The 23,333-nt window shown below is 47.8% G+C and overlaps 1 protein-coding gene and 1 long non-coding RNA gene across 3 annotated transcripts in view; one reads left to right on the forward strand and one right to left on the reverse strand.

Moving 5' to 3' along the window:
* Window positions 1-23,333, forward strand: part of Scara5 (scavenger receptor class A member 5) — a 95,454-nt gene that overhangs the window by 14,128 nt on the left and 57,993 nt on the right. For both annotated transcript variants that reach the window (XM_085698659.2, XM_048421974.3), the window contains exon 3: window positions 8,887-9,015. In XM_085698659.2, the coding sequence (XP_085554785.1) occupies window positions 8,887-9,015 (129 nt within the window). The remainder of the gene's footprint in view (window positions 1-8,886; window positions 9,016-23,333) is intronic.
* Window positions 2,939-13,619, reverse strand: LOC146892286 (uncharacterized). Its single transcript, XR_015004880.2, has 3 exons — window positions 13,095-13,619; window positions 12,070-12,464; window positions 2,939-4,047 (listed from the first exon to the last, which is right to left on the reverse strand). It is a non-coding gene; the product is annotated as an uncharacterized LOC146892286 (long non-coding RNA).

Raw genomic sequence — 23,333 nt, forward strand, 5'->3', positions numbered from 1 at the left:
CCCCATTTTAACCATCTTCTCTCCTTTTCTTAAAAGTGGATGTGAAAGGTTCAGACTCATTTAATGTTAGAGGTGATCACATCTACATCCACCCCTACCCTTGCACCTCCTGTTTTCTGGCCTGTCTTCCCCAGGGACTAAACAAGGCCTAGGGGCAAACAGGGTCATTATGTTTACTGCTCTCTATAGCCTAGTTGGCTGTGCTGAGAGAGGAAAACCAAGCCAAGTGGTGGTGTTGGGTTTTCTTTTCCCACCCTCCCACTCAGCAATCAACACAGAATACTCTAACGCTGCTCATCAAAAAATGTGGGGGTAGGTGGGGTATCCTCTACACCAATAACCAGCTCTGTCATAGGGCGACCCCTAGCTGTCCTCCAATTTTCTTCGGTTCTGACTGTATCTTCTTGCAGACAGTATAGATCCCATAGATGGAGGACTCACCACAGCCCTGACCCACTAGAAATCCCATTCATGCGCCCAGGTCATGGCATATGCTTCTAACCCTGGCTACAAATCAGAGTTCCCAAGATCTCCTCCTCCAGTCTAATTCGTTGCAGTGCCTTAGAACTCAGAAAAACACTTTGATTACATGCCCCTATTTATTAAAATGGGTGTTACCAAGGATATTGCTTGACAGCCACATGGAAGCATTACATAGGATGAAGTATGGGAGAGGGTGCAGAACCCACATAACCTCCTGGGAACCATGGTCCACAAATTCAGCTATCTGGAAGCCCTCAGAACCCAATATTTTTGGGTTTTCCAGAAAGCTGGATTAGCTAGTATGATTGAGTAATCTTTGGCTATTGACTAACCTTCATCCCTTTTCCCTTCTTAGTGGCTGAGGGGTGGGCTACACGTTGACCCTTTTCTGTGTACCTTGGCCTTTTTAGTGGCCAGGTTTATTTTAAAGCTACATGGTGCCCCCAACTATCTTACTGATGTACAAAAGACCTGTTCACTCTTGAGGTTATAAGGGTTTGGGGAGATATCTCTAGCATATACAATTAAGACCACTGTATGCGTCACCTTATCTAAGATGTTTAGGCCCTTCCGGATCCTGGTAAGACTGCATAGCCCACTGTCACTTCAGGCCAGAGACTCTGTCTTTCCTTGACTCTGCCCCTGCCACATATGTGTCCTCTTCACTGTTACGAACAAAGCTTAACGGAGGTCCCCAATAAAAGCACAAAGTTGCAGCGGAGCCAGAGGTCATTCGGGGCTGCCTTTCATCATGCATGTCATACAATGAAAACATCGTGAGCGATGAGTAACCAGGGTGAGAATGAAGCTTATCCTAATGAAGTCAGACTTGGGCAGGTTTATTGGAGATCCTTGGACAAGCTGAGCACTGGGGGTTCCTCCCAGCAATAAAACGCCGGCCCCACCTGCTGTTTATGGGCCTGGGACTAATACCAATGAGAATCAAAGAAAATGACCGGCATGATTGTTAAAACTCAAGTTGGTGGATTCAGAGCCATCCCATCCCCTGGGTGCTGTTTCCACCCAGTTACTTTGACGATAAATACCTGATTTATCAGACGTAACTTGCAAGTGTGCTTGTAGATTGAAAGAAAAATAAATCTAAGCAGATAACTCCCGAAAGGGTCTAAAGTTGTAACTAAAAGCCTGAAACATTATTTTTAGAGAAATAGAACATTCCGTTTTTAGGGGAAGAGCATATTGATGAAGGACAGCTTGAAATGCTTCCTCATGTCCCACAGCCCTCATGTGACAGACAGGCTTTAAATCTCCCTACAAAGGGCTCCACCCCATGCCTGCCCTCCTGGCAGGACTGGGATGGGGGCTGGGCGGCCTGATGATACTCTTTGGGCATGCTCTTGTTCCCATTATTAAGAGCACTCCACAGGTCTAACCTCAGGGAATAATAAAATACTTTATGACAATCTTATTTTGGATATGTCCTATCCAAAAAAAAGAAAAAAGAAATCAAATGTTTAGCCCCCAAATAAAATGAATTCTTTCAATAGACAATTCATTTTCTGTTCAAGAATGTGTCTTCACATTCTCTCTTGATATGACAAGTGTTTTACTCTAGAACCGTGGACTTCCATGCCCCAGATCTGTGATTTCATCATTGGAGCAGAATGAGGCTGTCCAGGGTAGAGTTCAGCCTACAGAATGTTGAAGAAAGCTCAGTCCCAAGGGTTTGACTGCATGGTATACTTACGTGGGCACTAAGTGGTGTTCAGAAGTCCTGGGTACATGAGGAGAGCTACGCCTTCATTTGCCCTTTCAAAACAAAAATTTGCTCCAAGGTACATTTTTTAGCCAAGTAGAATTTGCCAATTATGTATTTGTATGAGGCAAATGTAAGAGATGACCTTTCCAGAAAAAACAAATATGCTCACATGTGTCCATTCCTACAGAGAACCTCACCAGACCCTGCTGCTGTTCACCCACGGGGGGTGGACAGAAGTGCACCCCGACAGTTACACATAACGAGGGCAGTGCAGGAGATATGTGTGTGAGGTCCTAGCATAGTTCTCTTGCTGTACTTAGTAATCCTCAATGTGCTACCTTCCAGAATATTCTTGTGTGTGTCTGTGTGTGCACGCTTGTGCACGTGTGCATGGATGTCCTCAAATACTGTCCACCTCTTCTTTCCCTTCCTTCCTTCTTTTCTTTCTTTCTTTCTTTTCTTTTCTTTTCTTTCTTTTTTTTTTTTGAGACAGGATCTCTCACTAGTTTGGAACTCATCAAGTAAGCTAGGCTGTCTGGCCAGTGAGCCCCATGGATACTCTTGTCTCCACCTCCCCAGTCCTGTGATGATAAGCTTGTACCGCCATGGCATGTGCGTGTGTGTGTGTGTGTGTGTGTGTGTGTGTGTGTGTGTGTGTTTCTGTCACCAAAGTCAGTGTTTCCCACTGTGTTCAACACAGTGGCACTAAAAGTGACTGAGTCACACACAAATGCGTATTTGCCATTTTAATAGTGAGGTGTTTATTTAGCTACCTCCTAGGAAGATATTAACTCTCTACTTGTGACGATGATATAGTTTTATCCCTAAATAAATTTAACTTCAGCAGTGGGATGATGTCAAGATTGCAAGACCCTGGGATGCCCAGACGTGGGCAAACAGTACAAGGAGCAGGTAGATGCAGATTTTTAAGGATGGGGACACTCCAGGGATCATGAGTAGCCACCTCAACTAAATCACCATCTCCTATGCTGGCTCACTGAGCCTAGATTAACATCTGCTACGTTGATATACTAAGCCTAGATTACTGTCTCCTAGGCTGGTACACTGAGATCTTTAAGTCATTTTATGTGGGCTTAGTTTTCAAATTGCCCAGAGCCGTTACCCTTGCCCCCTGATGACCTCTTGGATCACTTCCATGTCTCCAAGATGCTGCTGTCTCTTCTGGAGGCCATATCCAGAGCGAAAAGCTTCCCCATAACCCTCTTAGAGCCTGGATTCAAGTGGTCCTCAGCCTTCCTAGTGGTCATGTTGTGGTGACCCCCAACCATCCAATTATTTAGTTGCCGCTTCCTAACTGTAATTCTTCTACTGCAATGAATCTTAACATCAATATTTGTGTTTTCAGAGGGTCTTAGGTGTCCCGTGGGAAAGGGTCATTCCACCCCAATGGGGATTGAGAGCTGCTGACTTGGAAGGCTTCGCTGTCCTTCACCATTTTCTCCATCAGTCTGGTGGCCAGTGCCCCTTCAGCTGCAAACGACAACAACATTTAATAGCTGGCAGCTTCTCCAGGACTCGCTGCAGAATCGTTGTCACATTGGGAAGAATGCTTTCTTCTCAGTGTCCCAGATTTTGAATCTACAACAGCTGCTCACGCACCCACGAGGCTGGAGGGGAAGGAGGGACAAGCCCCAGGGTCAAGCCTGCCCTTTGGTCGAGGGCAGGGCATTCTCTTATGCAGATTCTTCCTCAGATATAGAGTCACTCCTTCAGTCAGAGCAATTCCGGTAGAGGTTCCACTTCCCTCTTCACTGTTCACGTGCCTTCTTCCGGTCCTGTGGGAGCTACTGGAGGGCCGTGGTTGCCTTCATTCAACCAACATGCTGAATAACACATCACCACAACATGACCATTAGGAAGGCTGAGAACCACTTGAATCCAAGCTCCCAAATAAACACACAAGCTTTCTTCCTTACTTATAAATGCCTGGGCTTGGCTTGTTTGTAGCCAACTTTTCTTAAATTACTCCGTCTACCTTTTGCCTCTGGGCTTTTACCTTTCTCTATTTCTGTATATCTTTTCCTTCCTTCTTACTCCATGTCTGATTGTGTGGCCAGATGGCTGACCCCCTCTTCTCTTGCTCCTAGATCTTTCCTCCCAGATTTTTCCTTCTATTTATTCTCTCTGCCTGCCAGCCCCATCTATCCTTTCTGCTGTCTTGCTACTGGCCATTTGACTCTTTATTAGACCAATCACGTGTTTTATTCTTTTTTTAATTTTTTTTTATTTTTTGGTTTTTTGACACAGGGTTTCTCTGTAGCTTTTGGAGCCTGTCCCTGGAACTAACTCTAGTAGACCAGGCTGGCCTCGAACTCACAGAGATCTACCTGCCTCTGCCTCCCGAGTGCTGGGATTAAAGGTGTGTGCCTCCACTGCTGGGCTCAATCAAATGTTTTAGACAGGCAAAGGAACACAGCTTCACAGAGTTAAACAAATGCAACATAAAGGAATGCAACACATCTTTGCATCATTAAACAAATATCCCACAGCATAAACAAATGCAGCACATCTTAAATTAATATTCTACAACAATTTGCCATCTTTTTCAGATAAAGAATTTGCTTGAAAATATGCCTCCTCACTTGATCTAGGCAAAAAAGAAAAAGCAAAAATGCAAGCAACAATAAAAACATGCTTCTCTACGGTCTGGGGAGATAGCTCAGTTGGTAAAGTGCTTGCCACACAAGCACCAGGTCCTGAGTTTGATCCCCTTCAATCCATGTCAGAAGCCAGACTTGACAGCACACACCTGCAGTTCTAGGACAGCCAGGGACACCCTCCAGCTCACTGGCCTTTCAGTCTGGTCAAATGGGTGGGTCCCAGAATCCGTGAGAGACCCGTCCCATAAAATAGAGCACTGAGGTAGGCAAAGCTGACCTCTGGCACGTGTGTGTGTGTGTGTGTGTGTGTGTGTGCATGTGTGTGCGTGTACACACACACATGCACACACACAAACAGACCAACAATAACAAAAGTTCCTCCATTTGTTAGTCTCTGTCTTAATTTCTCTTTCCTTTCCTTGTGGACATATTCTCATATGCTCTAGGCATCTTGCCATGGTCTTCACGTTCTGCTTGTCCAACCATTTGTGGAAATATATGTCTGAAGCCCCTATTCTGCTCCATTTGAAATAGTTTTCTTTAGTACAGGAAGGGATTAAGAGTTCCTAAAGGAACCACACCCTCTCAAAGGGAGGTCAAGTTTCCTTGTGTTTGTCGACAAAGGGATCTACCATGAGCAGGGTGCTCACTAGTAAGTAGAAGCCTCAGATACAAGGAAAGGGGCTTCTCTTTTCACACACACACACACACACACACACACACACACAATATAGTGTTGCATGCAATGTGCAAGCAATATCCTCCTGCGGCGAGCTAGCAATACAATGGCAACACAAATGACAAAGGTTAGCCTTCTCTCTTTATATATGGCTGTGATTTTCCTCCTCCTGCTCTTGTTTCAAGACTCAGGCATGGGAGACCCAGAGTAGGACAACTGGAACTCCCACGTGGTAATGAGAACATGTGTGTAAGATTATACGGTGCTGTGCCTTCTGCCCTGGCTCTTTCAGGAGGCAGGCTTTTCTCTGTTAAGTGGCAATAAGAAAGCTAGCAGCTCTCACCAGAAGGGGTAGATGAAGTGTTCCCAGTGTTCCCAGAGCCTACATATGCAGGACTAAAACCAGTTGGACCCTGGTATAGAAAGAGATGGAAAATTCTAGAAAGAGAATTCCAGGTAAGTTTTTTTTTTTTTTTAAAAAAAAAAGATCTCTGTTCAAATGCTTGTGGAAAACCAGCCTGATTTCTCAAAATTGCTAACATTTAAGGATTGAGGAGAATGATTGTTGGCTTTTATTCTTTGGCAGTTAGCTTTGCATTGTGCCTGATGTTTTATGGTGTGGTTGTGCAGTCGTCCTGCGTAGTGTTTTAAGGGCAGTGTTTACAATCAAGTGGAGGATATGAACGGGAAGATGCTGTGCAAGTCAACACACCTCTGAGGATCCAGGCATCTCTGTTTGGCTCCAAAGGCATCACCCACAATGTCCCCACGGTAACCAAACCTGCAGAGGATGCTCAAGAGAGAAAACACAGCTCTCGAAGTGCCTCAAAGCCAATGAAACAACCAAGGGTCAGCTTCTCCTGACAACCCTTTCCTTCCCCATACCTGTCCAGTCAGTGGCAGTGAACTATAAAGGACGGTCCCTCTGGAGGGGCCTGTCACCTCTATGGAGCAGAAGTGAGAGAGAGACTTTGTGTTTTAAAAAGAACATTGTACATTGATTCTTATAATCTGTCCTGGGATGGGATGGAAAAGGGGTCCTTGCTTCCCTCTTTTGATTGACGCAGAAGATCTGTAAGTTTCCTGGTCTCTGTGTGGGCTTTGAAGGACTGCCTCAACGGACAAATTGCATCGACAGATGCCCTGAGTCCCAATGCAAGGTTTCTCACTAGCAGTAGCTGCCATCTGCGGTCCTGAGGATGGGTCCTTGGGCCCAGTGCGTGCTAGACAAGCACTCTACCACTGATCTACCAACAGCCTTATCTATCTATCTATCTATCTATCTATCTATCTATCTATCTATCTATTTATTTATTTTAATTTTGAGGTAAGGTCTCACTAAATTACCCAGGCTGGCCTTGAACTTACGGTGTAGTCCAGACAATCTTAAATTTGCCATCCTCCTGATCCAGTCTCTCCAGTAACTGTATTGACAGGTGTAGGGCCCACAGGTCTACCCCACTCCCAAGGTTCATATTGAGGATAGCTTGCAGTTTCTGGCAAAATATCTTGTTTATTCCTATGCTCGCTTTGCCCACCCTGGTGGTTAGCTACAGAGGAGTTGTTTGCTCCCCGGCTTGAGCCTGGTAATTTCCCACCTGCCTGGGGCATTTCTACTGTGCAACAGTTAGGTATATAAGGCTTTCTTTAAGCTTAAATAAACAGATTTCTGCATTCTTTCTCTGTGAATGACCCACGTCTCTAGCGTACTTTAATCTCAGCCCCTTGCCCGACTCGCGAACTGTCCCATAGTGCAGGCGCTACAGACAGGTATAATGGTTAATCTCCCCCCTCACCCCTACCCAAGACAGAGTTTCTCTGTGTGACTGCCTGGCTGTCCTGGAATTCACTGTGCAGACCAGACTGATCTCAAACTCATGGAGATCCACCTGCCTCTGCCCTCTGAATGCTGGGGTTAAAAGTATGCGCCACTATGCCCAACTATAATAGCTAATCTTGGTTGCTAACATCATCAGTTTTAGAATCAACATAAAAACACCCCTCTGGGTGTACCCATGAGACCCTTTTCAGAGAAGTTTATCTGAAGAGGGAAGGTCTACTATGAATATGGGTAGCATCAACCTATAGGCTGGAATTCTGATACTGAATAAAAAGAAACATCACCATTCATCTCTCTGCTTCCTGGCTGTGGATGCTGTATGACGTCATATGACAAACACCCTGCAATATGGACGGCATGCTTGAAGCAAACAATGCCTTCCTTCCTTATTGTTTTTGTCAGGTATTTTATCTCAACAACAAGAAAAGCAAATAATGCATCAGGCATTTAGTTAGCTGACTTTGGATGTGAACCCAAAGACATGGACACACTGTCTGTAAGGCCCATGACAGCAATCAATGTCTTCTCTCCAGCAGACGCTGTGGTCTAACTGCACAGGATGAGGTTTCTATGATTTTTGGTTAAACCCAAGTTTGCAAGCTGGTGCTGAGATGTGGCTTCCAAACCTGTTTTATTCATGCCCTCCATGGTTTTTAGCTTCTAATTGTTGACAGCATTAACGATAAGGAGTCAGGCAGCGCTTTCTAGCACAGTGGTTCTCAACCTGTGGGTTGTAAACCCCATGGGATTGCACATCAGATAGTTACATTAGGACTCATAACAGTTGGCAAATTATAGTTATGAAGTAGCGATGAACTAATTTTACGGTTAGGGGTCACCACATCATGAAGAACTGTATTAAAGGGTCGCAGCATCAGGAAGGTTGAGAACACTGTTCTATCTCATCGCCAACATTCTAGTCTTATGTAGCCCTCCACTTCCTTCAGAGCAGGTGCACCCGTCCATAGTCTGGCCAGAGCCTTGTGCTCCTTGCCATGTGCTCCGAACCACTTGCAAGTCCTAATCTTTTAAAAATCATTATTAACATGTGTGCACGCATGCACACATGATGTGTATGTGTGGGTGCGCATGCCACAGTACACCATGGAGGTCAGAGGGAAATTCCATGGAGTCAGTTCTCTCTGTGGGGGCGGAAGTCGGGTCTCCAGGCATGTGCACCAGGCATCTTCACCCACTGAGCCATCTTGTGAGCCCAGCAATTTTCATGTTGACTTTTCTCCATATTCCCTGGATTGTGGGAAGTAATGGTGCTTGGTAAAGACCGCACGGTAAGCCTGCCTTAGTGTGCTTCTGGTACTTGGAGATGTGTTTATGGGACCACACAGACCTGTTTGGGTTATTCATAGAGGGCGGGTGGAGGACAAGAAGCTGAACAGCTTGTGTTGGCCCTAGAAAGTTCCTACACCATAGATGTGCAGGAGGGCCTAAACATCTGTATGCAAGAGGGAGAGGCGAGACCTCATACGAACAGACTATGAAGTTGTTTTCAAACATTGCTTCTGTTCCATTTCTTCTCTTTTAGGTCCATGTCACAAACGGAAGGTGGGTGGCTGCTGTACCCAGCTGGGCTCCCTGTCAGCACTGAAGCACGCAGTCTTGGGGCTCTACCTTCTGGTCTTCCTGATTCTTGTGGGTATCTTCATCTTAGCAGGTAAGAGCAATCTTTCTGTATCCAGGACTTTGGGGATGAGAGAGGGAGACTCAGAGCCTCCGTTCCCCACTCCCACTATCAGAAGCCCAAATGCTGCACTTGTTGCTATAGAAACCCAGAGAGGAAGATGCTGGGCCACCCTGTTGCTATGGAAACTGGAGAGGAAACTTCTGGCTGGTCTTTCTGACTGAATGCGTTCTTAGGTAGCATTGCCTGTTTCTGTGTGGAGGGGACTGAAAGGGGAGGTATTTGAGGGTGTGGAACCTCTGAAGCCAGTAGGACAGGCCCAGCTCCCCAGGGTGGCTTCTGACTGTCCCTGCATCATCAGGAGACACATGCCTTACACAAAGACTCCCCAACCTCTGGGGTGTCATCAAAATAGTCACAGAGCACTTTGGGACTGAGGCTAATCAGGGTCTACCCCTGTCCCTAACCATAGCTGCCTTCCCTTTGCAATTTTGAGGAGGTAGAATCGGTTCTATCTTAACTCATGGTTCTTTCTCCATGACTGTTTATGAGATGGGCCTTTGGTGAGTAGGATGGGAGGGGGGACATCCTATAGCCAGGGCCAGGCAGAGATGGCAGACTTAGCAAGGGATCAGGTTGGGGGAACGGGTGTTGTTACACTTTTAATTCCTGCACTTGGAAGGCAGAGTCGGGTGGATCATTGTGGATTCAAAGCCAGCCTGATCTATATAGTGAGTTCTAGGATAGCCAAGATTATATAAAAAGAGATCGTCTCAAAAAAAAAAAAAAAAAGAAAAGAAAAGAAAGAAGAAAAGAGAGATGGGGAGGGAGGGAAAGGAAGGAAGGGAGGAAATAAAGGAAGAAAAATAAAGAAAAGAAAGGGATTCAATGGGAGTCTGTTGGCTTTATGCTATGAGCAGTCCAGTTTCCCACCTGCAGTTCTTCCCACCATGATGGAGACGCAAAGCCAGGCTCTGGTGGTCTTTTCCTGACTCTCTCCAGAGGAAGGACTGCTCATTTACCACCTGTAAGAGCCAGGGGATTCTCTAAAGGGGTTTCCCCTCTAGAGCCTGGGCCAGGGTTAGGTGACCAGAGCCCTGGGTCAGGAGACATACAGTGGGCACTGTGCTAGGGCACAAAAGGTTGCCGGAGTGGGGACACTTTGAGGAAACAGTTACTGCACGGAAGAGGGGACACTTTGAGGAAACAGTTACTGCACGGAAGAGGGTGGGGTTGTTTCGAGTGATTCTGTGGACCAGGTAGAGCTGCCTTGGAGTGCTCAGGGTGGGGTCCTTGAGTTAACTAGAGGGCAAGACTCTGGAGGTTCCGCCCATATGGATGACCCTTCGCTGGAAATTCTGAAACGATGTCCAGGATCTCCCTGGTCTTGACTCACTCCCAACCCAGTGGAACCAGCCACTCGGGCATTGTAACAGGATAGCTGACTCTGCCTATGCCTTCAGGTTTCCGTACTCAGGGTATCAGGGGTGGTGCCTGTCTCACCAAGCCCTGCACTGAGGAATGGCCAACAGCAACACTGAGAACAACTCATGACTCATCCCAGCGACCCAAGGATGGTGTCCAGCAAGGTCTACCGTGGGCCAAGCCAGTCAGGGGATGATTTGAACATGTTCTTGGGATCTGGGTTTTGTGGTTTTGGCTGCCAGGACCATAACAAATTTCTGGAATGTTTCAAAAGTGTCTCAACCCGTCAGGAAAGCCATGATGTTACAACTACTCTGAACAGGAACTTTTTTAAGTGGCCAAAAAGGGGTTCCCAAGGGTGGAAGGGGACCTGGGATAGGACCTTGGAGGCTAAGGATGGGGACAGGGAGATACCATCTCATCTCAAGAGAAGCGTGCAGGGGAGGAAAGTTTTCTTCTGATACCTGAAGGGCTGTCGCATGGGAAAGGGTAAGGCACGTTCTGCTTGGCTGAGGGTGGACCTGAAACCTAAGGGTGGATACTGTGAAGATGGACGGCCGACCGTTCAGCACAGAGAGAGAGGTGCTCTGCAAGCAACAGCGCTGTGCAGCATGACACAGAAAGGCTCTCTGGGCTAAGTGTTCTCATGGGATTTATGATGACATCCCGGAAGCTCCAGCAAAGAGGGCCGGATGAAGTTTCCCAATCTTGTGGAAACACTGCCAGCCTTCCTTCGTTGTTCAAGTTGTTCAGACATGAGCAGGGCTTTTGGGTCATGACTGTTTCCTCTCAGCCTGTAAGTTTTGGAGTCACGGATTATTGCCTATGTGTGATGAAAATTGTGAGCGGATCAGAACTAATCTCTTGACTTGGGGGGTGTGACTGTTATCAACTGCCTAGATTCCTGTCTGGACAACCATGTTGGCCTCTGGGAGAGGTTTTATAAGGGAAGCCCATGGAAGTGCAGGCAGCAGTGACCACTCCCATTGGAAGGAGAATGCGGGTACTGAGAGAAGTTCCTTAAGGAGGCTCTTCCCAGTCTCAGGGAGGAGGGCTGTTTGGCCACCTGATTGAATATCTCCAAGGATGCTCCCCCCCAGCAAACACCAAGATAACAGGAAGTGGAGGAGGTGATTCGGGTGACCTGGAGCTTGCCTGGCTGGCTCCCTTTGGGGTTCACTGGGGGTGCTTCACCTCAGGCAGAACTGGTTATCCATACCCCCCATGCTCTCCTGTATTGTAGTCCAGGCTGAACTGGAATTCACTATATAGCCCACACTGGCCCCAAATTCTTGGCAGTCTTCTGCCTCAGCCTCCTGAGTCCTGGGCTTATGGGCATGTGCTCCACACCTGGCTTTAATTCTTTCTTAATAGCAACAGCTAACAATTGTCACCATCAGCTTCAATCACGGGGATATAAAGGTAATGAGGTGTGGTTGCTGCTCAGGATGAATTTAAAGTCTCTCTCTCTCTCTCTCTCTCTCTCTCTCTCTCTCTCTCTCTCTCTCTCACACACACACACACACACACACACACACATGCACACACAATGTAGCTATGTATAGCAAATTATGCAAAAAGAATGCCCCACTCCCGAATGCCAGAGCTGTGGAGACCTCTGCCTAGGGGAGATCTGACCTGACCACTAGCTATTTCAATTACCTTGCTTCAGGCAGGTTGGTCCCTGAAACCTGCAGACATTGACGTGTCCTCAGAGCACACGGCCATCTGCCCTGTGGATTCCGATGCCATCATGCATCGTGGAGGTCAGAGTATGAGGCCATCAGTCTTTATTCGGACAGTCCCGCGGCATCACACCCTGTGTCTGTAGCCGCTGCCAAGGACGCTGCTCATTGTGTGACAGAATCCTGACTTTGAGGACAGCAGAGAGAATTTTCCTGCCCCTATGGGAAAGAGGTGGGCATCTATGAGGCGTTAGTTTTCTTTCTTCCTGGGGAGGCGGTGAATCTTACGTCATTAAAATCACTTTCGAGGAGGCAATTAACATGGATAGTCAGCTGTCACCCCATCACACCATCACATTAAATTTCCAATACCTGTGGGAATTTAAAGGTAATTAATGAGAACCGAGAGGCAGATCTGGGGTCCACCCATAGCAAGTACATAGACCACAGAGAAGGGATTTGCGGGGCACCTCATTTGTGCTCCGTCTGGGGCCCCTACACTTGCCCTTCCTAGCCCTGCCCCACCTTCTTCTGTCTCAGGGAATCTCAGTCTCCCCACCAACAGCCTTAGTCCCTTTAGGACAAAGATGGGTGTGGTACTTAGTTTTGCCTTACAGTTTTTTGTCTGTTTGGTTTGATTCTTCAAGGGCCGACTTTCAGATGTGTGAATGGATGAGAGAATAAACAAACAAGACAACTTTGGAAGACACTCATGTGGGGGAAATGGTATTTTTCACTTTAATCTAGTATCTAAAGGATATGAGTATGGAATTGCCCGTCAGGAACATTTGGCACCTAGCGGTGGTGGCGCACACCTTTAATCCCAGCATTCTGGGAGGCAGAGGCAGGCAGATCTCTGTGAGTTAGAGGCCAGCCTGGTTTACAGAGCAAGTTCCAGAACAGCTGGAGATACACAGAGAAACCCTATCTCGAAACAAACAAACAGACAGACAGACAGACAAACAAACAAACAGAAAGCATTTGGCTAGGAGACTTACTTACATAGCCGAGGGTGTGAGCACACATTCATCTTAGTACATGCTGGCCTTATAGTCTTCAGAGAGAGTATGAGGACAGGAAGGGTTGTGCCGTAGTTCACACTGGAGTGAGTCTGCATCTTGGAGTCAGCCCATCTGGGCTTGAACTCTGGCTTCTCCACCGCCGTGTCACCTGACCTTTCTGGACTCGGTCCTCCTATTTCAACAGAGGAAGCTGACATTTCTACCCACCTCACTGGGTTGCTGAGAGGGTTCCAGGGCCTCTATATCTGAAGTACTCAGGAAGGCAGTAGGTACCCAGCATGTGTGGCGGAGGGAGGGGCTGGTACTGTTGGTGCTGTTGATGGTGTCACTCTTCCGCCTCCTTGGTTTCCTTGGCAGTCCACTGAGATGAATGATGGAGAAATGGAGACTGGAAGTTAGCTTTGGCTCATCTGCCAGTGCGCCATACTCTCGGGGCATCTCTGTGCTAACTGGATATTACGCTATTCATTTGTAATGTCAGCAGGATGGACATGACCATGGTGTCGTCGTTGTCTTCTTCTTCTTCTTCTTCTTCTTCTTCTTCTTCTTCTTCTTCTTCTTCTTCTTCTTCTTCTTCTTCTTCTTCTTCTTCTTCTTCTTCTTCTTCTTCTTCTTCTTCTTCTTCTCCTCCTCCTCCTCCTCCTCCTCCTCCTCCTCTTCCTCCTCCTCCTCCTCCTCTCCTCCTCCTCTCCTCCTCCTCCTCCTTCTCCTCCTCCTCCTCCTTCCCTCGTTCTCTTTCCATGACTAAGGTACATTTTACATAACAGCCAGCCCCCCCCCCCCCCCGCCGACACACACACAAACCCGACACTGAAATGTCTGATTTCACTGATGGTTTTCTACCCTATTCTACTCACTTTTTTTTTGTTTTTAAAACAGCCCCAACCCAGCCATTCATTTCATAATCTCTGAATGGAACACAGCCATAGTCTGAAAAATATTGGGTCAAATGACAGTTTTATTTTTCTCCGTGTCTTTTGCATATTGTAAAAAGAGGGCCGTTCCCACTAGGCTCTGGGCCCTGAGGCCAAACTTGCGGTTAAACTCCAGGCTCCACCATTGAATGGCTGTGTCATCTTGGGAGTAAAAAGAGTAACAACCTTCGCTATTTCTCATTTCCTCGTTTGTAAAATAGTCCACACCCCTGTAGGATTGTCGCAAAGATTAAACAAATTAATGCGTGAAAGCGCTTAGTTCTTGGCACAGGAAAAGAACTTGGTGACCATTAGATTGTTATTATTAACACACTCAGAGGGATTTTGCTTTGAGAATAGCAAAGGATTAGCAGACCCACTGGTTTAGCCTGAGCACGCATGCCTGTCTGTAGATAGGGCTACGCCTGTGTAGTATGTGCCTAAGTCCCAGCTGATTCTAATGAACCAAGACAAGTGCCCCGTGATGCCATCTAAGGGCTCCTGGCTCAGACCCCGAGCAGCATTCCCAACTTGTGGGTCTAGAGTGGAGAAGGTACTTGTGCCGTATCCACGGTGCCAGCCCCACCCATGGCACCGAGGCTCAGCCTTGCAAGGGGCCTCTGAGGACATCTTGTACAGCCTCCCTCCCTCCTCACTCCCCGAGCAGATAAAGTATTCGACTTCGCCTGAAGGTCAGCCACAAATGAGAGAAAGCTTTTTATGCCTCCTCTGTCCCTCATGCTGTCTGTAGTGTCGATTGGGTACAATCCCCAGAGTGAGCAAGCCTGTCCCCTCCGGTAGCAGTAGCTCAACGGACCAGGTTTGGAGACCCCTAGGTATGGAGACCTCGCTCTTTGCATTTCCAGATTGAAATGATTGGTTTGGTTACTTGTTCCTTCCACTCTGAGAGAACGTTTTCTTGATGAGGCATTACCTCTTGTATTCTTAATTTCCTGTATACAACCAATACTAAATTATTAATGGATAGAATAAGCACAGAATGCCATTCTTTCTCAATACCCTTCCACCCCAAAAAAGCTCTAGGTTTGAGTGATAAACATAAATAGACACCATCCATAGTGTGGTGTGGCCAGGGCAGCATTTACCAGATTAGGCCGACTGTGGTCTGACCCATGTAGACCTAAGTATGGAATACTATCCAACCCCAAACAATCATGGTCATTTCCTGCCCTAGCCCCTAGACACACTTCCTGGTGAGAGTTTTCAGTTCTCTGATGGGAAAACAAGCTTTATTGGTCCTGCTGCTGTTTCAAGTTAAATGCAGATGTTGTCAGGGATCCCAAGGAGATGTCATCACGCTGGATATTGCCAAACATTGCAGCCTCTTGCTCCAATTTGACAATGGGTGCAGACATCTGTCATTCAGCTTTCCCCTTCAGCCTGTGCCAGCATCCCAACCCAAACCGCACTCCGTAACCTGCTGCCACATGTACCGTTCCCTGGAGAACGTGACCAGGGGCACACCAGCCCACACTTTTACTTTTCCCCTTGTGCCCCACAAGGGGAGACAGGTCACCTCCAGGATCCTTAGATTTGGCCAACACTCACCTGAAAGGCTACCGCTTCCCTGAATGCCACCTGACTCTTCTGGGTTTCCCACCTGTCAGAGCATCTCCCCATCTCCTCTTAGGTCTAAAGGGGTAGGAAAAGAAGGACCAGGATAACTTTGACACCCTGACACCCTCCCAACCCTAATTCTTTCACCCAGGATGATGCCTCTGACTTCCCTTGAGGTGGGAAAGGTAGGGGACAGGGACAGACAGTGTGGTGAGAGCTGGGTCGCCAATCAAGTCCTGGCTGCGCAACAGGGACAGAAGAGCAGAGGTGAGGTCTCATCTATGTCCCACTGGAATCCTTTCAGGCAAAGGACCACATATGATCACCACCTATTTATAAATAAAGTTTTATTAGACTATTGTCACACACTTTCATTTGCATATATCTGTGACTGCCTTCACTCTGTAGCAGCCAGGTCTGTGGTAATAACCATTATATGAACTACAGAGCCTAAAACACAAGCTGCCTGACCCTTAGGAGGAAGACTTTGGCAGCTCTGCTCCGACCTGTTTGCTTGTTGGCAAGCTCCCGTACCTCAGCCTCAAGCTTCACAATTTGCAAAGAGTTTTGGGTAGATTTTGTCATCCATCCCATAACACCAAAGGAATCTAGGAAACAGTTTCTTTTTAGAGTGAGGGGAATGAAATGCAGGGTTCAGGCATTGTGGCCCATGATCCCACAAGGCTGGGCATCAGGTCTGGGGTGTGGAGGGTATCAGGAGAATATGGTATTTCCTTGACCTGAACTTCCTGGTGGGGAAGCACAGGGACACTGGAGTTAGAACGGCTGCCGGGGAACAGATTGTGGTTTAGCTACTGACGGTGGACAAGCTGTTCCAAGGGTCTAATCCTTAGTCTCTCCATCCACGAAGACGAAAGGACTCTTCTCTCTGGACACACACATCGCCCTTAGTCCCCCATCCAGGGAGAAGAAGGGAGGTCTCTGTGCACTTCTCACTGTCATGGCCAGGGTGTCACTAACTCTTCCTATCAATAAGTCACCTCTCTTGGTACTTGGCTATGCAAGTCCATTTGCCTTTGTGCGATGGTTATAACTAAGAACTCAGATCTATTTCACTGCATTCCACAGATATGATCATGTGTGTTGAGTCTCTGCCAGGACACAGAAGAAGAGGGCACGGGAGATTGTGTACAGTGCACAAACCTCCCTAGAGAATAAAATTTTCTAAGCAAAGAAAAATGGAGGCAGGGTGGGACTAGCTCCTCCCTTCTTTTGTGGCCTGCCTTTTTCTTCAGGGCTCAGCTGTAGCACCCTGCAAGCTACCTGCCCTTCTGCCTTCTGCTGGGGATGTCCAGGGCTACTGAGGGGATTTGCCCCTACCTGGGGCTGTGAGTTTGGACCTGGATCGAAGCCAGGCAACTGACATGCTTTCACTTCCACTATTGGTGAGAAGTCAGAAACACTTGGAATTTCTGTGATAATCCTGTAGGCAAGATGGTGTAGTGGGCACACCCAAGGACACAGAGCCTTCCCTCATCACTTCCAACTTATCACTTACCAAATGCCAGTTGTATGCCACACATTGTGGGACACGGGAGGAAGGAGAGGACCAAGGAGATGACCTAGCCATAGAGATCAGGCCTGGTGGGGGAGCAGGCAGCAGTGAAACAGACAGAACAAGCAGAGATGTTTCAGGTCCAGCAAACCAGAGTTTGCATCTTAGCCTGATTATTCTTTTTAATTTTTAATTTTTAAAATTACGAGTATATGTGTGTTTCTGTGTGAGGGCATGTGCACATGAGGGCAGGTGCTTACTGAGGTCAAAGGTATCTGATCCCCCTGGAGTTGGAATTACAGGGGGTTGTAAGCCACCCAGTGTGGATGCTGGGAACCGAACTTGGGTCCTCTGCAGAGCAGTACCTGCTAGTAACCACTGAGTCATCTCTCCAGCCCCTGTTTGAATCGTTCTTGTTCTGCAAGATGGGGAAATGATTTAAGCTTCTCCGAGCTTCACATTTTAAAAGCACAGTGTCGGGTGGGTACGAGGTTTGCTGGGACATAGTTTTCATTTTTGATCTTCTCTAACTCTGTTGGTGCTGGTAATCAAACAGCCCCCTTTAAAATGCCACAGGAATCCCTCTTCAACTCAAAGAGCTCAGTCCCCGGTGGAGTTCCTGCAGTCCCAAGGGAGTGTATCCAGGCAAGCCCCCAGCCCCCAGCCAGCCAGGACGGTATTCTCTAGCCTCTGTCTAGACGCTGCTCTACCTGGCTTATGTATCCTGGCCAGCAGAAGACCCTGGAGAAAAAGAGCTAGGGACAGAGCTAGAAACCACCCCCCTCGGGATACACACAGGGCTTTTAAAATGTGTGGAGGAAAAAAATCAAGAGTTTTGTCGGTATGCCATTTCCACCCCCATTAAATGGGGACGTGAGTGATCGCTTACATTCCAGACTGTCACCTCCAAAGTGCCTCTGTATGTTCCCAGCCTTGTACCAGGCACTCAGTGAATGCTTCCTTGAGCTCAAAGGGCATTCTAAGATATTGCAAAGTTCTAGTTCAGTCCAAACAATCACTGGGTGTTCTTGGCTTCTTGCCCCAACCTGCATCACCTGTATCTCTTAGGGGATCTCAGTGTCTGCAGCTGAACTGTCTCCCTAGTGACTGACATCACTATTGTGCCCTGGAAGAGGAGATGGCACGTTGCTTTCCTGGCCACCCAGACACAGAAGCTATTTTAATTACAACACTGTTTGGCCAATGGCTCAGGTGTATTTCTAGCTAACTTTTATATCTTAAATTAACCCGTATTGCTATGAGGCTGTGGCTTACCAGTAAGCTTCTGGCTTCTTTCTCCTTTGGCACCTACGTGGCCATTGCCTGACTCCGCCTCCTTTCTCCCTGCATTCAGTTTAGTTTTCCCACCTACCTATATTCTGACCTGCAACAGTCCAAAGCAGCTTCTTTATTAACCACTGGTAATAAAACATATTTACCATATATAGAGAGGAAGCCCACATCAGTGCCCCCTCAAATTTTGTCTTCCCCTCTGATTTTTCTCCTGGATCCCAATCTAACACATTCCATGACCACTTGGTATTTTAGTAAGCACCGTAAACTTGGCATACCGACAAAACTCTTGATTTCTTTTCCTCCCCCAGTATCTTGCATCTCTGCAAAGGGCCACTGTCTACCCAAGTGTGGGTTTCAGTGAGAGGAATCCTCCTCAGACAACCTCATCCTCGTTCCCCATTCATTCCGTCAGCACACACCCGTTTCTCTCTCTCTCTCTTGACTCTTCCCAGTCTTCATCTAAAGCTGGCGTCTAATAAAAAATATTGCCTAATGTATAGTGCCTTTAAAAATAGATATGTATATGTCAGCAACCAAGGAGAGTGTTTACGAAGCCGTAAGAAGGGGAAAGAGAGCCCCTAGTATGTATACACTTAGAGGACCACTATGTAAATATGTACATAAAAGGATAAAGCAAGGGAACTTGGAGACATGAGAAGCACAGTGTCGGGTGGGTACGAGGTTTGCTGGGACATAGCTTTCATTTTTGATCTTCTCTAACTCTGTTGGTGCTGGTAATCAAACAGCCCCCTTTAAAATGCCACAGGAATCCCTCTTCAACACAAAGAGCTCAGTCCCCGGTGGAGTGTATCCTGCAGTCCCAAGGGAGTGTATCCAGGCAAGCCCCCGGCCCCCAGCCCCCAGCCAGCCAGGACGGTATTCTCTAGCCTCTGTCTAGCCTCTGCTCTATCTGGCTTATGCATCCTGGCCAGCAGAAGACCCTGAAGATAAAGAACGAGGGATAGAGCTAGAAAATCCCAGGATACACACAGGGCAAGGTGGAGCTAGGGAGAGTTAGCCACACCTCAACTCTGTAAATGGGACTGAAGCCAAGGAAGAGATGAAGCAGAGGAGGGCCTTGCTCACAGTCCCTGCCTTCCTCCTTGGGGGTCCCAGCTGATGCCAGATCCACACACACCCTTCTGGGGCCCCCCTTGGTTCTTAGAGCCTGCTATTTCACTAATTTAAACACAAATACGAAAACAGAACCCACTTTTACTACTTTTTTAGAGTCAGCCAAGAATCTTTTAATCTATTTATCTGGGTGACTTCTGTGAGGCCCACCTTCCCAGCACCAGAGAGGCATCCTCGGCGAACCCCCAATGTGTCTACTGTCTTGCTCGAGGCAGTGTATGCATGATCTAACACCGAGGCCTCATTTCTTTCTGTATAGGCAGTTGCTTCTCAGATGACACCATGTGGAGACTCTGGGGACTTTCACTTTACCAAGAGAAGCCCAAGGCCACCATCCCTTTCCCCACCCCCATTTCCCCATTCCACCTAGGGTGGAACCCAATTTTACAAGTATAGCATCCCATTTTAACTAAATCTCTCTTGCTGAGAGCGAAAGCTTCCAGCTCCGTACCTGAGGGTCAAGAGAGAGCCGAGATTAACGGCGTGGAGTTGTCCAGCAGGCCAAGGCCAGGAAGGCGGCTGGATTGCCCTTGAGCCTAGGCTGTGGTGGAGGAGATGCAGAGGGCTCCTGCCATGTGCTAGCTGTGCTTCTTGGCTTTGGGCTCTCAGGCTCTATGAGAGTCAGCCCTTTCCTCCCCCTCCCCCTCCCCCCAAAACTCCCTCCTCCATGTCTGGCTTTAGATGCCTTGCCTCCCGTCCTACTAAATCCCCTTAGCCATTGGTCCTGGGTGTCAGCCTTCGAGCTGTAGTGTCTCTCCTGGATCCAAACGCAGGAAGAGAGAACCCTTCTCAGTTCTGCTCCTGGGTCAGGCATCTACACAGATCATACTTGAGAAATGACTCACTCTAAGTGAAGCTGCCCCACGCTGTGATGAGGAAAGGCTCCCTACCCTCTCCTTTCCTTTGTGGCTTGGGACAAAAGGCCACCTTCTATAACTCTAGCTCGGTCTCTGCCTGGTATCCAAGGGAACTGGGGGTGTACCATTTGCTGCATAGATATGGCCCAACTTAGGATATAGGAATGGCTAGGCTTTTTAATTATCCCGTCTCTGGGAGTATGTATAAATGATTCATTATTATTGGGTCCCCAAGAAGGGTCATCCATGTCACCCATGGGAAATACAGCAGATGATTTAGTTATACTCAGGGCAACCAGGAGAGAGGACACAAATGTGAAAAAACTGCTTTGCACTGTACATAGTGCCCATAGGTCACTACATATATGTATACACACACACACACACACACACACACACACATGCACACACACACATCAGTGGTTCTCAACCTGTGGGTCTCAGCCCCTTTGGCAAACCTCCGTCTCCAAAAATATTTACATTATAATTCATAATGGTAGAAAAATTACAGTTATAAAGTAGCAATGAAAATAGTTTTATGGATGGGGTCAGCACAACGGGAGGAACTGTACTTAAAGGGTCATAGCATTAAGAAGGTTGAGACCCACCGCCTCAGGTGGTAGCAGCAAAGGAGGGAAGAAAGATCACAGTCCACTACCCTTTAAAGGACTTGGTCCATATGAGCTGTCCACCCACCATCTGGTGCCATTTCCATGCCTCACCCATTGAAGTCAACAGGGTCTTTTCGGGAGCCGGGTTCACAACCCCCGGCCCTTTCTACACAGAACAGATTGTGAGGGCTTCCAGATCTGAAACCCTGGTGTTTTCCTCGCTGGCTCTGGTCTCCATAGTCGCGTTTCTGTGAGGTGATGCCGGATATGGGATGTGGCAGGGAGGGAGGGGTCAGGTGCAGATGCATGAAGATCCTTTGTTAATCTGTGTTCACCTGGCCTTCCTCTGAGCTGTCACCCTGCAGCAACAATGGCTGCTTTCCAACCTGCTCAGTCTGTAATACCCCGAACACCCCGACCTGCCTGGGTGTGAGAGCTCCCCACCAGTGCCACCATTATATTACACTAGTGATTATATCTCACATCGATAGGTCCCTTGGTCCCCCCTAGGGTAAGACAGTGGCATCCCCATTCACAGGTTAGAAGACTGAAGCCCAATGAGGGCCACGGTCCCCACAGAAGATGGTACGTCCGGAGGGGTGGGTGGAGGATATGATTCAAAGGATCTGAGTTCAACTCCCCAACACCCATGCAAAAGCCTGGATGTGACAGCGTGTGCCTGTAACCCCTGTGAAGGGGTAGGAGGGACAGAAGGACATGGAAGACTCACTGGCAGACATCTAGCCATTAAGTGAGCTCCACGTTCACCCAGAACTCAAAAATTAAGGTGGAGACTAATAGAGGAAGACACTTGACATTGACCTCTGGCCTCTTCAGGCAGGTGCAATTGTATACTACAATACGCACACACACACATGCACACACATACACACATCATGACCAACAGTAACAAAATTAGATGCATAGGAATTCAGCCAATTTAAATGATACCAGTGGCTGGGGTTCACCCTGCTCCTGGTTCAAAGCCTGTCTCACATGCTCCCATTGTCTACTTATGATTTACACCTGGTCTCCACAAAGGGCCACAGATAGATCAGTTGAACCTAGAACCTAGGCCAGGCAGAGCTCTCCTCAAACACGATCGCGCCGAGTCAGATCTCAGGTCTTCTGTCATCCACTGGATTTTTCACAAGTACCAGGGGAGAAACGAGGCAGCCAGAAGTGATTGACACCGGGGTTGATTTTTCCACAAGGACTCAAGCCCTGAGCCAATTCTCTGTTCCCCTCATTTAGGCTCAGCACACACAGCCCGGGTGTGTGGGTTTTTTACGAGACCTGCTTTATGGCACATGCTCTCACGCAGATGTGCCGTTCGATCATAGGCCCACATTGAAATTACGAAGCAAAACCTACGAGCTCTCGGGGATGACTTTTCAAATTTCCTTGATAAAATGGCTTTATGGAAATGTTCCCGTTCCCTCCCGTTGCCTGTTGCTTTCCGTTTAACTAGACATCTGGGGCTGGCCTAGCTTTCCCCATCCCAGCCTCGGGACATGTGGAGCAGCTGGGGCTGCCTGCTCTCGGCTGTTTGTTTTTCCTCCCTAGGAGAGGGGCTTGGAAATGGTACGTACCAAAGCCCACGGGAACGGCTAGTTTGAGGAACTCGAAAGTCCCCAGCCACACAAGCCCCAAGCATGTGGTACTCAAGTCGTGTCCTTCCTCTACTTTTGGGCAGAGAGGCTAGCCCCTCATTCTGGACAAGCATAGAAGAAGCCCAACCCAGACCTCGCTGCCTCTTTATTTGATGGAAGAAGGGGTGAGAGGCAGTGAAGAGCAAAGACTCCAGCCGATGGGCTGGGAGCCAGGTCCCCAAATTTCAATCGTGAAAGCTGAGCTGGGGCTTCATGGGGTCCCTCCCAGCTGGCCCATCCATCATGTGGACTTGGGTGGGACCGGCTGACGCTGAGTAATCGCTTGCCTGGAGAGCTTGCCTGAATCTAGCCAGACTCTCCCTTAAGTTGCCTCCATCATCCCTGAGGTTGAATCTCGAGACCCAGACTGAGTTTCAGTCCATCTTCCCACCCTCCGCCCTACTCAACACCCCTCTCAAATTACCCTCTGGAACCATTTCACTGTGGGAAAACGCAGGGCAGAAAAATTTGCCCTAATCACCATTTTAAGTGTAGATTTTTTTTCTTTTTTTCTTTCATTTTTTCCCCCACTCCCCCAAAACAGGGTCTCCCTATGTAGGTCTACCTGGCCTGGAACTCATTATGTAAATGAAGCTGGTCTTGAATTCACAGATCTGCCTGCCTCTGCCTCCTGAATTCTGGGATTAAAGGCGTGTGTACC

Source organism: Myodes glareolus, chromosome 12 (genome assembly GCF_982192425.1).
Source record: "Myodes glareolus chromosome 12, mMyoGla1.1, whole genome shotgun sequence".
Classification (NCBI taxonomy): Eukaryota; Metazoa; Chordata; class Mammalia; order Rodentia; family Cricetidae; genus Myodes; species Myodes glareolus.